The 15,765-nt window shown below is 42.4% G+C and overlaps 1 protein-coding gene across 1 annotated transcript; it reads right to left on the bottom strand.

The window, feature by feature from the left end:
* Positions 1–4,379: 4,379 nt before the first annotated feature.
* Positions 4,380–14,863, bottom strand: VPS37B (VPS37B subunit of ESCRT-I). The gene is made up of 4 exons (XM_088532535.1): positions 14,666–14,863; positions 7,179–7,350; positions 6,450–6,532; positions 4,380–5,289 (listed from the first exon to the last, which is right to left on the bottom strand). The coding sequence occupies exons 1-4, from the start codon at positions 14,768–14,770 to the stop codon at positions 4,789–4,791; spliced, it is 861 nt and encodes a 286-aa protein (XP_088388661.1). The 5' UTR covers positions 14,771–14,863; the 3' UTR covers positions 4,380–4,788.
* Positions 14,864–15,765: the final 902 nt, after the last annotated feature.

Raw genomic sequence — 15,765 nt, 5'->3', positions numbered from 1 at the left:
CAGCAAGCGCAGCAATCCCTTCTGGGGACAGAGGAAGAGTGTTCAGCTTTGCAAGAGAAAATGTTGCAACATTATGGAAAAGTGGAAGTCCTCGTTGTCACTGTGTGCAGAAAAGGTGCCCGCGGACAGGCTGGAGGTAGAAGGAGCATGACAAGGTCATCCTGAGCTTGCAGCACACACGAGTTGGGGCAGCCCTTGCTCCTCTAAGCACTGGCATCTGCAATGTGGTTTGGGGGCTGTGGGAATGGGCAGGGGGGGAGCTGGGGCCAGGTGAGGTTGGGAGCCCAGAGGGGACCAGGGGACAAGACGTGAGCTGGGCATTGCACAGGCACATGACGCTGCTCTGGAGCTCCAGCCGAGACAAAACCCCTGAAATTCAGCCCGGAACGCAGCAGGTATCGCCCTTTTCCAGGGCGGGGAGCAGAGCTACCTAGAAAGGCTTGCAGCACCGCGCGGCTAGAGGCGGACTCAAGTTACAGGACCCAGCATTAGAGAGGGATCTAGGACAAGCTCTCCGTGTGCTCCGCGCTCCCTCCGTTGCATTAGAAACGAGGCGGAAGCGTGGCCTGACCCCCACGTCCGGGGGGCTCTTCCTGAAGCTTTGCACGAGTTCTTGGGGCAGTGCCGCTCGGGAGGCGCCTGCTCTGCGGCTTTGATCCAGGAGCAGCCTCTTCCCTCGCGCTGCACGGAGCTCCGCTCCGCCAGCCTGACCCAGCTCCGCTTCCTCCTGCCGCACTGGAGGTCATCAAAGCCCTGTAGCCACCTCAAAACACGCAGCAATCGGAATTTGTATAACGGGATTTTTTTTTGTTTCCATTTATTGCCATCTGTTATTCTGCAGCAGGACTTCTGTTTTACATTGCTGGTGTGGTGACAGGTACTACAGAAAATTACATCAGGGCTCTTCTGTCTTCTGACTCATCCTCCTAAATAACTTCAGTTGACTCATTTCTCCTAACACGACTTGGTTTAAATCTAAGTTTTGCTTCTATTAATAAATGAGAGTAGCTTTCTCCCTTCCCTCAGCTTTTCCGTGTGAAGCTTCTAGATCCTTCCCCCTTTCAGGCAATCAGAGGAAACAAAAACAAAAGTTCTAAGGGGCGAAACCACACGCTTACTCTGAGCAGAGTCCACCAAGAGAAATACGCTATTTTATTTGAAATCAGACCACAGCAGATTACAGAAAGACTTATTATGCAAACAAATCCACTGTACATTTCACAACTTGCTAGGTTTATAAAACCGCTCTCTGTTCGTTCCACTGTCCAGGCTGACACAGGTGCCCAGGTGACTCCGCTCCCGTTGAACTCCGCGCTCGACGCGTGCTTCTGTATTCCCTAGAGGAATTCCCGACCTGAGCTCCGCGCTTCAGTCATTATTCCAGTTCGGGAGGGCAGAGAAGCCCAAAGGAGGGTGCGGGGCACTGAACGCAGCAGGGCTCTGCTGCCCGCGGTCCTCAAAGCAGCCCCTTCGGGTACCAACGTGTCCTCTGCGGCCCAGCTGCGCTGGGGACGAACACCGAGGCGCAATGAGACTCCTCTGAGAGCCAGAATCATCCAACGCTGGGTATCATTCAAGAAAAACCTAACCACGTACAACTGAATTAGTCATAACTTACAAAACTGCATACAGAGACTGGCAAAAGTAATGTCATCCAGAGAGGGCTTTTTCGACACTACTCTAAAGCCACGTTACACATCCTAGTTTGAACTTGGTGTTCTCATCGTGTTTAATTCTCCACTCCAATTGCTTCGGGGAAGTACGTGCTATTTGCAGTAGAAATTAAAAATCCTTAAGACAACATAATATATATTTTGGCAAGCACTTCTCAAGATTCAGCTTGCCTATGGCATTTTAATCTCACTATCTTATAAACAGTGCAAAATTAGTACAATTCTAAACATCTTAGTCTTAGCAGAATTTATTAGCTGTAACAAAACAGGAGGAGCTGTCAGGGGAAATGCATCTAAAAGTGACACATCCCTTGCCCCACTCATTCAGATTAGTGTCTTATAGCATTTGCTTCTGAAAGGATTTAAACAGCTTTTCACAGTCCTTTAGCTCCTTTACTCTTAGACATTGCCAACAGTCAAGTATATATTTACGTAGCAGTTTGTGCGCACACACACGTTTAATGGCAAAACATGTCCCATGAGCAGCTGGATTTCAGTTATGAGACTGCTATAACTGAAATGTCACATTAGTTATATTAGCTCTGTTCAACTCATCAATCGGTGAAGGCAACTATAAGCTTCCAAATAGCAGATACTGCCTCTGTTTATTCTAAAGGATAAGGGCAACAGTTTTGTAAGAGAATGTGCTCTCAAAGAGCCCTTAGAGTTAAGAAATGGCCATTCAAATGATAAAAACGCTAATATCTTAATAGTACAATCACAAGTAGTGATCCTAAGGCACATCAGCCACATGCATATGCAAAAATGCATTGTTTTGTTCTCAGACAGAAAAATTGCATTAGCTTTGTCTGGATGTAGCTTGCACAAGAGTTTGTTTTTAGATAAAGTATCCCTGAATGGTCATGTTATCACAAAAGTTACCAAAAGACAGAAAATTTAACAAGTAGTAAAAATATTTTTGGACTACGAATACCAATAGAGTTAGATACATAAAATGCAGTGCAAATTCACAGTACACTTATCTGTCACCTCCATCACTTCTGAGGCTTTTCAATCCTCAGAAGGATAGTTGGCATGTGATTAAGTGTAAAACAGACCTGGTTGCTTTTATTAAACATTAGCAAAACAAATTTGAGTGTTTGAGTTTGCGTGTAGGAGGCCCCAAGTACAGACTTAGGAACTTAATCATCACCCTTGCAGCCTCACCCACTTTTATTTCTAAGACAAATCTTTACAGCAGATTTATGTTTAGCATTCAAATACAACAATTGCCATCCAAATACCAGCACTAAGAACACAGCAAAGTTATTTTGAAACAATTAATAATTAACCATGCTTATACTAAGCCTCAATGACAAAATAATACCAAGGAAAGATATTACACTATTTTAAAACACACATCCTCTACCATCACTAGATTACAGAAAAAAATACACTTTGCAAACAAATCCAATGAACATTGTTTCACAACCCCTCCATCCATAGAAACTTTCCAGACCTGCAGTGGGGAATTGTTTGGGATGCCAGGAACGCTGACCAACCTTCTGCCCTTTGCCTTCGAAAGGCAAAACAAGCCAAATAACAGGAAGCTTCCTATTCTGAAAATAGGGTTGAGATACATTTTAGATTACTATTTGCTAGCATCACCACGCTCCAGAGGAAATGATTAAGGGACAATCAAGGATTTTACGTAGAGAAAGGAAAAAAAAGAAAAATAAAAATCTCATCTTCTGTTCTGACTGAGGCTGTTTGCAGTATGGACTTCCAAACAATGCAGTGCATTCCAGGACAACGATAAGAGTGTTTTGAAGCAATGCAGAAAATAAGACAGATTATAGATGTGTGTTCCTTAAATTAGTAGCAATTAGTTGAAAGACAAAAGTTTGGTGTGGATGTGAAAATATGATAATGAATTTATGGGCATATTCTGAGCAAGCAGCATGTTTCTGCACCTTAGGCTTCAAGAGTTACACTGATAATGAAATCTGAACTATAAAAAGTCTCCTCCTCTCCAGTGGGATAAAAAAAAAAATCAAAAATGGATTAAGATGCAAATAGCACCATGGAGTTCAAAAAACTGCTTTTACTGCTTGCAGAGATTTGTTAATTCCAGATAGATAAGTGTGCCAAACATTGCAAACATAAATTAAATGAGAAAAATAAAATTTCTTCTTCCAAACAAGAGATGGAGTTTGAATAATAAAACTGTGGAGCTTCAAGTGGGCAATTAATGATATGAAAACCCTGTATTTGAATAAGAAAATACCCTGCCTAGATTTTTGGAATCATGTGATATTAAGCACTAAGCACCTTTGTTAAAACAAACAAAACTTCTATATCAAAGGTGTGGAAAAGAAAAAAAATCGTAAGAAATATTCTAATAGGCAAGGAAAAATGCCTAGTTAAAATGTCTGTAAAGCTCTAAACTGTCACTACAGTTTAGTTTAATTTTAAGAAACCAGGACTTTTGAGCTATCAAACTATTTATGAAACGGAAGAATGAGTACTTTTTTTTTTTTTCTTACGAAAAATCGAAGGTAACAACTGAAATGCAGGAATAAAACTCTTGCAACTTCTACTGTTTAAAAATCCTACCACAGCATCTGCTCAGTGGGCTTGGGAAAGGCTGTGCACCTTGTCACCAAAGCAGCTGCCCGGGCACCCTGCACAGGACACCGAGGAGTTCCACTGCCACCTCTGCGTCCAGTATCTAGATAGGGCTGTTGCCATCCAAATACCAGCACCCATAGAGAATTCTTGAGAGAGACAAATACCTCCCAGTTTGCCACACATACATCCAGCTGTGATGGGAATACATCAAAGACGATGCTATTTTACCATCACTAAAGAATTCAAGGAGATATTTATAATGTAGAGTAAATCCACTGTACATTGTTTCACAATCTGTTGGATTTACAACATTTAGCCCCTATCATCTTCTGGGAAACAAAACAAGAAAGCATTATCACTGATATTTGAAAACAAAAATGATCACATTTACTGAATGCAATTTCAAACCTCCGTGCCACAGCTCGGATTTTGTATTCCATTGTGCAAAAAACAGAGGCTTTCCAATGCCTACTTTTTAAGTCTCTGACAGGGGGAGAAAAAGGAAATCTGAGCACCAATACACAAGTTAGGCGCACCAAAATATTCACTGGAGGATAAAGCCAGGATGTGGTGGAAGGCGAGGTGGTCTTTGGGGAAGAGCTGGAGGATACTGTGGTACAAACTGAGATGGATATCCCGGCTGCGGCACTGGACCGGCAGGCTGCACTCCTAGTCGAGGTGGGAGAGGAGGATAGGGAGCACCTGGATAAGAAACAGCTGGTCCTGAACTCATGGCTACAGTAAAAGGAGTAGGAAAACGTCCTGCAGCGACCGAGGAAGGTGGAGGGGGTGGTATTCGTCGGGGCATCACTGAAGGAGGGCTGTTTGCATCCGAAGTGTAGGAGGCTTGAGGTGCTGGTGTTGTCTCAGGTGCTCTTGGCTGAGCCTGCGGCAGCGCTTGTGGAAGCCTCTGTCCCTTCAGCACCATCTCTTGGAGCTTCTCAATCTTTACGCGCCGCAGGTGAGCCAGTTTACGCTTGCTCTGGTACTCATCAATGAAGGAATCCAGCGGTATTTCTCCATCGAGAAACTTCTCTGCCATGTTCTGTCAAATATCAAACAATCTCTTAGAAAACAACATACTCCACAGGAATCTAAGTGGCTTATATCCTAAAACAGCATAATTTTGCTTGTGATTTTCCAGCTTGGATATGGAGGACAACGACATATTAAGAATTCCAAGCAGAATTTTGAATTAGTGATTTTTCAGAAGCATTAGGGCTTAAATACCATTTTCTGCTTAAATTTTTGCTGACATAAAAGCAGCAAGAATATCTGAATCTAGCTTTGGACATTTCCCCAGTCATCACAGACAGGAATGCAAGTTGAACAGCTTTCCTGATCACCAGCTAAGCTGAATTACAGTTCAGTGCTACTTATAATGTCAACAGAAACAGTTAGAGCCCTGCAAGCCTCAGTACAGAAAGGCAGATTATTGCTAAGCCAGGTGTAATACTCACCCTCACTTGCAGCAAAGCAAAGCTTTGGGTAAATGCTATTTTAATAATCAAGAGAAGTGACCACACATACAATAACAAAATTCAACTTGTCCTGAAAATATCTTTTTGTAATGTCAAACTTGGGGCAGACAAGCAGACTGTTTTTCCTGATGCTAACAAGCTATGTAGTTATAGAAAGAGTTCTACAAGTGAATCAGCAAACAAAACTAAGTATGTCTGTTATTCTGAAGGCAAGTCACCCTTCAAGGGCCACTATCACAGTGAGGAGCCACCACAAGCACCCAGAAAGCGAGGCTGAAATCGGTGTGGAATATTCCACTGCAACTGCAGCAAAGGCAGTTATAAGCAGCACATGCATACGGGTCTTCGTTATGTGACTGACATTTTTAATAAATTAATATACCAAGCAAACACCATTAGAAAGGTTACCCTGATTAATTTGAAGGCAATGCAAAAGAACTAAGAAGGTTTAGCTTCCTCTTCTCTGCTTAAATAGCCTTTAAAAAAAAAAAAAAGAAAAAAGAAAAAAAAGCCTTCGAAGATGTTAAGAGTATCTGAGAAAAAAAAAATAAAAAATGTAAAAAAACCTCATTGAAATCAAGTGACTGTTGTTTGAAGTTCAAATGAAAGACCAGACCATATAATATCCCTATGACGTGCTGCACAGGATATTGCAGCTGTGTACACTGTGTGCCCAGTCCCTGGTGAGGGTATAAATTGCAGAACTGAAGCATTCAGTCATTACCTCTGTGTCTTCCTCAATCTTAGCCCCCTCAGTCTGAAGGAGGGCTAGCAGTGTCTCCAGTGAAGCATTGCTGGACTGGCTGTCTGCAACCACATGAAAACAACAGTAAATAACAGCTGTAAACAACTTGCCAGCTGAAGCTACACAGCTTCAGCAAGCATAATAAAAGTCTTCCAAGGCACATACATATAGTCAGCATATTCTAGACAGAGTGATTTACGATGAGAAAAATCTGTCTTTTAAAAATTTCAGCAATATTGTCCCAGTGCTAAAGCTGAAATATAATTACAATTATACATTACAATAGTGAAAACCAAAGTATTTCAGCACATGCAGTATAAAACACAATATTTCACAACTTGGTATGAAATGAACCAGTTAAGATGTGAGATTATATTTGACTTATGACTAATGATTGAAAATTCAAACTAGATTTTGCTTGTTACATTAGACAAGTTTGACCACTGACAGAACAGGAAGCCAGCAATAACTAGGTACACACATGAGTAATATAAACAATTTAAGGTTTATGGTACTAATGTACTTTAGATGTCAGTAGAAGCCTGATCTACTTCAGAACTACTCAAGAATGACATTTCATTTTGTACCCCAAATTCACATAGCTAAGTACAAGAAACAGAAAACAAAGTGTCTGCATTTATATAAACAAATACACACTTATATTTGTTCAGAAAACAGCAAGTAAGAACTATCAATGGAAGATGTTACCTAGTTTTGTTTTCTTTATCTGGTATGCTTCAAAAATGACTTGCAGCTCTTGATATTTTTGAGTCAAATTTGCTTTCAAAGACTCCAGCCTTGGCTGGTACAAAAGATTCCCTTCTGCCAGACTGCGGTTGCTGGCAAGAGTCATGTCCTTGCTGTGCTGAACATTTTGGGCCTGCAAAAGAGAGGTGTGTGAAATGACACTGATAATATTGAGCAAGATTAATCCTCATGCAGACAATACAAGAACATCAGAACTGCTAAATAGACCAAAACAGGTTTGCTGGAAACACCAGTACTACTGTATTAGACCTACAGGAAAATATGAGAACACAGAACTCTCATTTGAGATAAGAACACCCATGAATTAACCACTTTGGGACAGGGGAAAGCCCTATTTTTTCCACACTCATCAGAGCTCAAACTACTATTTTTCCCTTGCCAAAGCTAGAAGTTATAGCTATTTTTATTTTGAATTTTTGAAGAGTTTGTGTTGCAGGAAAGGATCCATCAGAACCTCTTCTCCTTTGACCAGAAGTAGAAGAGAACAGCAAATGATTCTGCAAAACCAAAAGCTTTTATGAGATGTAAGCAGAAACCAAGGTCCTGCTCAGAGAAACTGTCCCATGGAGCCTCTTTCACCTTGTCAGGATGGTAGTAGCTTCCCTGGGGAAATCAGTCACCAGATGCTCATTTAAACATTTCTGCTACATGCCAGAGGAGTGACATTTGTGTCACCTGATTTTCTTCTAATCCCTGTCACTAATTTACTTAAGATCTGCCCAGCTGGCTAAATCACAGCTTTGCAAGCTCACAGTTTGATATTCATGGCCTGTTACTTCAACATGTTCTGTATAAGATTTCTCCCATTATTTAACCTAGCTGCTGCTTCGCCCCTACCTCATGCACTGTCCTAACCATTACCGCCATACCATGAATACTGACACATACAGCAAAACTAGTTCCTCAAAATCTTTGAATCCGTGCAATGAGAGGCAATCAGACTGCAAAATGTATCCTCTTTCACTTTACAAAAATGCAAAATAAATAAATAAAATCAGGGAGCACCTCATTGTGGATCCTTCTCCAGAATATTCTTCCGGAATTATGTTAAATCATTCCTGGGTTAATGCCAAAAGCCTGTTTTCCAATGTAATCCTTCTGCTTAGCCTGAAGACAATGTTATTAAAGAACAAATGACAAGTCTCACAGAACCACTGCAGGCAAATATGCTCATACATACACACCATCTCTTAAAGCCATGAACTTGGCAAAGCCGAGCATTTGAAGAAAGCTGCCCTGGATGTCACGCTAGAGCCACTGAAAGATTCTAGCATCAAAAGGAGAAAGACACAAAGGATCTGATCTCAGATTTTTAGCCTGAATCAACACACAGGATGATGTTCCCATGGTGTGACAGACTTAGTGTATTAAATTGCCTTAAAACTCAATGAAAGACTTTATATACTTTTTGTGACCTTTACCACTAGCCTGCTCTGCCCTTGCCCATGACAACTGTTTAGATAGAACAGGTTTTACTTGAGTGCAGTTTCACAGAGTTCAGTGCATACATGAATAGTACAGTATTTTCTTCCTTTTGCACTTGTGCTTGGATATAGCGGAGTCACCCTTCACAAAACGGAAAGCAGGAAAACTCCACAAGCCATTGAAGGTCCCCTAAAAAAGGGCCATGATCACAGGCAGTCTGAGCACAAGACTAGGTGCATCAGCTAAACATTTTCCAAATAATAGTTTGTGATGCCTCTCCTCCGGCTCCATTTTATGAGAAAACTACTTTCTCTGAGCAACTTGCGATTTTATCTGGTGATTATATTTTCAGTGCTTGTAGGGTTGATATCCTCATTTGAAAGTAGTTGCCCAGTCAGTCTGGGAAGACTAGTTTTATGAGTGGACTTTGATCTTTCTTCAGGATGAAGAACATGTATCTACCTTTTCTCTAGAGAGGCAAAAGCTTGTGGAATGAAGGATACGCAAATCTATAAAAATTTCATGAGTGCAAAACCAAAAAGGAATGTTTAACTCTGATATATGTAATAAGGAAGAGACTGAAGAACTTCGGGAAAGAGACAGAATGACAGAAAAGGCTTCCAGAAGTGAGAGGAGAGTGTGAAACGGCTTCCCAAATAACAGCCTTTGACACCAAACAGGGCTTTAATCGTTGCACTGGGCTTCACCCTTTAACATCTTTAGTTTGGTCAACAGGACTTCCCATATTCCAGGCAATACGTCATTGCTTCAGTGAACAGGAAATATTCCTGCAGCACAAGGAAGGCTAAAACCCATATTTTTTTCCCCATCTTCCAGCACTAACTTGCAAATTAGTCAGTTGATTTGCAAAACAGAAAATTGTCTAAAACAATTAGACAAACAGAAAAACATGTTTTGGGGAAGTGACCGTGGTAGCATCTCCACTGTTCAGTTCTGGGCACAAGATTGAATTCTCCTGACTCAAGTACCATCATGTCCCTCCGCAAGACTATGAAGGCAAAGGAGGAAACCAGTGTCTAAATTCCACAAAGATTTCATGGACATATCTTTCTGCAGAATTAGAGAAAAAAAAAAAAAGACATTTACTGATCAAAGCAAAAGTTACTCTCAAATTCTTTAAAAAATGGGCAGATGAACAGATGAGAAATTCATAGGGAAGGCATAAGAATCCATTGCTCAAACACAATATAAACTAAAGAAAGACAGGTTTCAAGAAAAAGCAAAAATGAAACTGGAGAAAACATAGTTGTTTCACGTCATTAAAAAGTTGAACTTTGTGGAATCAGTAAATTTTATTTTGTATCAAAAAAGAGCAAGTAATAATCCCAAAGCAGTCCTGCTTGAACAATCACAATTCCACAAAGCAGAGTAATCTCTGGCACCCAGGTGGAGTCACAGTAACAGCCTCTTCCAACCTTAACGATTCTATGATTCTATGAATTGTTCCGCTGCATTTAGAAGTCAAGGAACCATAAAGCCAACACAGTTAAGTTTACCTAAAAGGCCCTAAAAGAAAGAAACTTTTAAAACCGCTGACTCTCTTAAGATAAAAAATAAAGCAATTACAAAATCATCCAAGGGTCAAAGATACAGTACAGCATGACTGGTTATTAAAAATACCAATGCAGCATAATATATCCTTTCAGCACCCATGCACAGCCCGTCACGAGCTCAAGGCAAAAAAAAAAAAAAAAAACAAGGAGTACATCCAATACACGTTATTTTTTTGTCATATGTGCTATGTGACAAAAATGTGTATTGGTGGGGAACTGCTAGCATCAGAGGCCCACCTGATTGATGGCAACACAGTGGGGAAAAAAGTTACCATCAGAAATAGCAAACAGCACACTGCTCTTTAGCAGAATTGCTATTGAAACTACAGAGGTCATGAGTACTTTCACAGGCAGGAAACTTCTATCTAAGAACAGATGAAAAGTACCAGTCAAAATCACGAGACACACAAGTGAGGGTGATATTACAGAGAATATAATTTTTATTTTTTATTTTTTTTAAAACTGCTAAGGATTCTCTATGAATTATAAATGTGACAAACAGGGCAACAATACTGAACAGTCACATACAGCTTAATAAAGACAAAAAAATCATAGTTTATGCAGCACTTCAAAGTTTAAGATGTTTAAAAAGTTGATCTTGTTAAAAGAAGTATGAAGAGTTTACGAAGGAGAGATTAAATAAGTAGTTTCAAGAAATGCACAGACAGCAGCAACTGCTTCAGGGAATTTAGATCCTACTACTTTTATGAACTGCAGTTTTGTTTCACCCCATTTCTAGGAGTGAAAGGCAGAAAAATCCTGGATAAGCTAAAAAAGAAGCTAGTGACGGCTTAACAGTTTTTATCTTTATTGTGTATTCCAAAATAATAGTTTACAGCAGATATCCAGCAAGAGGGACTTGTGCAAGATGATTGAGAAGCGCTGCTCCTGTTATCTAAAAGCGCCTGTTCCCAAAAGAACAATTCCAGATGAGATGCCTCCCAAGATACAGTCTGAACACCACAAATCCCAGCTATCCGCAAAGTCCATCAAATGCTGCTATAATTACAAGCTTGCTTTGGCAAGCGCTACAGCAAGAAGCCTATCAGTGTTTTCATGAAAAGATCCCTTAAGTAGCTATAAATAAATTAAAAAAAAAAAAGAGTTCTAAATTGCACTATTTTAATTGCTTTATATATAGCATAATCTACACTGCAGCTTTAGGCTTCTCTACCCTTCCCCTGGACTCCATCATTCTCACATTATCTCTTTCACTTACATTACATACTTGTAAATTTGGAATAAAATACGCAGTCTTACTGCAAGGGTATAAATTTAGGTCTTCTGATTACATAAGTACCACTTTTAAGAATTACAAAATAAAGGTTAAAAGGTAAATTGCAATTCCTAAGTGTTGACATTAGAGGAAAGTGCCACGCAGAAAAGCAATGTATGCCCATTAGATACAGGCATGTTATTCATTCGACTCTTAATTGAAAAAGAAAATTCTATAGTTGTCACCAAGTCTAATTCCTAACTTTGTGACTAAATTTCATGTTTGGCAGAGAAGAACATAACCACTTACACGATGTGGTTTTAGGACAAGATAGGAATCCAAGAAATCTGGGCATGCATTCACATAGTTCAGACTTGGACTTTCTGCACTGCCCATTGCTGTCAAACTGTTTTTGAGAGGAGAACTACACTTGAAAAGCCCTGCTGTGCTTACCAGAGCGCTTTAAAATCCTGCAATGAGAAAGCAGCACATTTTTGACATCTTGATTTCATGCAATTAAGGTATCGAAGAGCAAATAATTGTTGGCAGTAGAACTTCAGAGTCAATAGCACAATGCTTCACTGTTGCTAAAGTGATGTTACAATACACAGACCAAGAGAAAACTCACTCTCATAAGACAAACCCATAGATCTACTATCAGTGGCAGGTCACGAATCTTCTCATTCTTTGCCATTTTGAATTATCATGACTTTATATTATAAAGAGTGTACTTTTATTTCACGAGGATGAATATGTGCATGTACTAAAGAGAAAAACCTCAAGGGATTATCAAAATAACTCCTCAATTTTGAAAGACTAGTAGTACCAGACAATTGGCTTCCTTCCTCTTTCTAACGGACAAGATGTTCGTTGTTCAAGCTCTGAAAGCCTAGAGGCTTCAAAAACAACCTTACAGACAGAGAAAGCAGCTTAGCTCTCCGATGCCACATTTTCACATACCTGGAGTTACAGCATGAGGGACACTATATTATAGTGCAGTAGACATGCAGTATCCACACACACATATATGTATTTATACACTTAACAACATTGAAAATCTTGTTCAGATGCAGCACAGGAATCCATTCCCCTTAAGGCTGGAAGCTGCCTATTTTTAGCTATTAACAACAAAGCCAAGTGGTTTTCTAAAATCCTCCTCTCTGTGAGCAAAACATTGTTTTCTGAGCAGGGCTTCCCTTGCAACAAGGCAAATAAAGGTTTTTTTTGATTATGGAATAATCTGCTTTAGTCAATTTTGCTGAAAATAAGAGTGAGCTCAGAGGAGTGACTAAGGAATCATGATTAATCAGCATCCCACAGTAAAATTGCTAATTTTAGGGACTTTGGACTAATCCCACAATCTAGATACATATGGCCTGACAGACAACCAAATGGCTGCTTTAAGTTCTAGTGAAGTAACTATGGTTTCTCCTTAACATTCAGGGTTTTCCTCTCTCCCTCTTCCTGCCTCATACTTCCTAGTCAAAAATTAGGACCCAGTTGTGCAAAACAAAGTAAACAACTCAGTGAAGGCAAAACCAGAATGAGAAAGGAGTATTTCAGCATGGCCAACTCCAAGAAGGGTAAATATGTTTCTAGTCAAACAGACTCTAGGAAAAGCCTCTGCACACAATAAAAAAGGGATTATACCAGACAGTAGCCTAGCTGTATTTCCACACAGCTTGAATACCTTCAAACCTAGCTACACTTTCCAAGCACCACAAAATATTCCCTCGGGCCTGGAGAACTTTACTTTACAATTTCAAAGCCTTCTGCTGCCAACTGAGGAGGAAAACCAGAGGGTCAAATGGAGAATACAATCTGGTGCCACAATGAGAGGGAACCTTTGCTACTATGGCCAGAAATATTTCCAGCTGCTTTTGACCTGCAGTGCTAAGTGTGTGCTGACAAAAAAGGAAATAAAATAAACCACTGAACCAGGTCATCCACTGACACACCTTGCAAGACTTTTTCAAAGCTAAGTCCACTATAATCTATTGATTTTCTTTAACTATTTGGTCTTGTTTTATAAGGCTGTTCACCACCAACTCCGTGCAGTCACAGCAATCTTATACATTGTCCTTATTACAGCAGTAATTGCCTCTTCACCTATTTAAGTTCCCAAAATATAACCTCACATGGAGAAGCCAGCATGTCTGACAACGTCTCCCAAATCTATTCCCATAAAGTACAAAATATAGATGTCACATTATGCAACAAGTAACCTTCTTAGGACAGCTTATTACCCTTTAATAGGACAATATCTACTCTTCATTGACCATCGTATTCTTCATCCCACTATACCAACCTGGTCTGAGACAATCCAGAATGATCCGAGAGCTCCAAAAGGACAACAAGCAACATATTTTCATCCAAAGTAATTTAAAAAATATTGCTTTGACTTAATAAACTAAGCTTTTTCTTTCCCCGCCTGAAGAATATATTGTCACTTTTTCCCCTGAGGTTTTTATTAGGTAGATTCAAAAGAAAATCAAAAATAACAATAACTCTACTTCTGTGGCTTTTTTTTTTTAATGTTATCTTCCTTTTGAAGTTCTTATTTAAGTGGTTTCATCTCACTTTACTCCCCAAGTGCACGCTTCCACTTCTAGGGACACTTGTGGTCGCACAAACCTACGGGTGTCTCATAGTGAAACTACAGCAGCAGGTCACGGAGCAGGGCTGAAACCGGCGGCAATCAGAGCAGCGGAGAGAGAACAGGCTGCCACTTTGTTCGAACAAGCACAGACCCAAACGCACGCTGCCAAGCCTAATGCACTGACAAAGAATTCTTTTTTTTTTTTTTTTTTCCTCTCAATATAAAACTTATTTTAAAAGGGAGGGGGGGAAGGCTAACACAGAAATCTCTTTCTTGCCGCCTTGAATACGGGATAGGGGCCGGCTGCGCCCCTCGCCCGGGCACAGAACAAGGGCCGCATTAACGGCGAGGCCGAGAGGGCCCCTCAGGGGCTCCCCGTCCGGGCCCGTTTCCAGCCTCCCTCCCTCCGAGGGCTCCGGATCAGGCCTGAGCACCGACCCCCCCATCCCAGGACAACGTGTGTGTGTGGGGGGGTCCCGCCTCACCGGGCGCCGAGAGACACCTGCGCCACCGCGGGGGGGAGGGGGTACCGAGGCGGGGGGTCGAGCCGGGCCCGCTGCGCGGAGGCGAAGAGGAGGCCGGAGGCCTCTCGGCGGGCGTCGCCGCCCCTCACCTCCTCCATCTCGCGGGCCATGTCCTGCAGCCGCCCCTCGTCGTCCAGCAGCGCGCTGAGCTCCTGCAGGCTCAGCGCCTCCAGCCGCCGCGCGTCCACCGCCATCCCCGCGCCGCCGCTGCCGCCGCCGCCAGAGCAGCGGCCGCTCCCGCTCCTGCCTCCCCCGCTCCCCGCCGCCGCCGACCGGAAGTGCCGCCGCGGCGGCCGTTTCGCCCCGGCCCCCGGTGGGCGCCGCCCTCGGCGCCCCCTGCTGGGGGGGCGGGGCGCCGCCGCGCGGAGGGCGGGGCGTACCAAGGAGGCACGGCGGGAGGGGGGGACGGGGGAGAATACGCGGTGGGAATGGGGTGGAGGACGGTACCAAAGTGGGGCGCGGGGGGGGGGGGGGTGCGGGTGCGATGTGGGGAGGGGAAGGTGCTGAGGGGCCGCCATTTTGTGTGGAGGCGCCAAGGGTTGGCGGGCTGCGAAGAAGGGGTGTTTGAGCTGCCATGGTGGCGCTGGGGCTCTGTGAAGGCAGGTCTGGGCCTTGGGCAGAGAGAGCCCAACAGATCCGCTCTGTTGAGGGGCTCCAACCACCACCGCCCAAGGCAGGAATTCTGTTGAGGGGCTCCAGCCGCAACTGCCCAAGGCCCAAGCGGGAGCTCCGAGTCTGTCATTGCTACCCAGGAAGATGACTGTAGAGAAAACAAGGTGATTAAAAGCCCCACAGGGATGCTTGGGCCTTGATAGTCACATTTCATCCTTACAGAGCTGGCACTGAGAGGTCACTGAGGAGACCTTGTCCTCAACCCCAAGGGACATGGAGTGCTGAACCTCCAGCAGTAATAACACCTCTAGTTGAAACTACTGTGGGTGATTTTGTGCTCCTTTGGTTTACAATAGCACAGCTGTAAACAAGGAAGGAAAATCCGTAGAATTATTTCACCCACACTTCCTTACCAGGTTAGGACTTGGCCACGATAATTCTCCGAAGAGTGGCTATGTTATTGTTCTCAAGCCTAGGCTGAATACCTCTTTAGGTTAAAAATAGTGAAAAATGGTAGCTTGCCAAGCTTGAGTACTAGGTCTTTATGCCACTCTTAAGCTCTTTCCTCTTCAAGGGT

Source organism: Tinamus guttatus, unplaced genomic scaffold, assembly GCF_059628265.1.
Source record: "Tinamus guttatus ecotype Peru unplaced genomic scaffold, ASM5962826v1 Tinamus_guttatus_pri_ptg000459l, whole genome shotgun sequence".
Taxonomy (NCBI): Eukaryota; Metazoa; Chordata; class Aves; order Tinamiformes; family Tinamidae; genus Tinamus; species Tinamus guttatus.
This window is presented reverse-complemented; position numbering and strand designations above follow the sequence as displayed.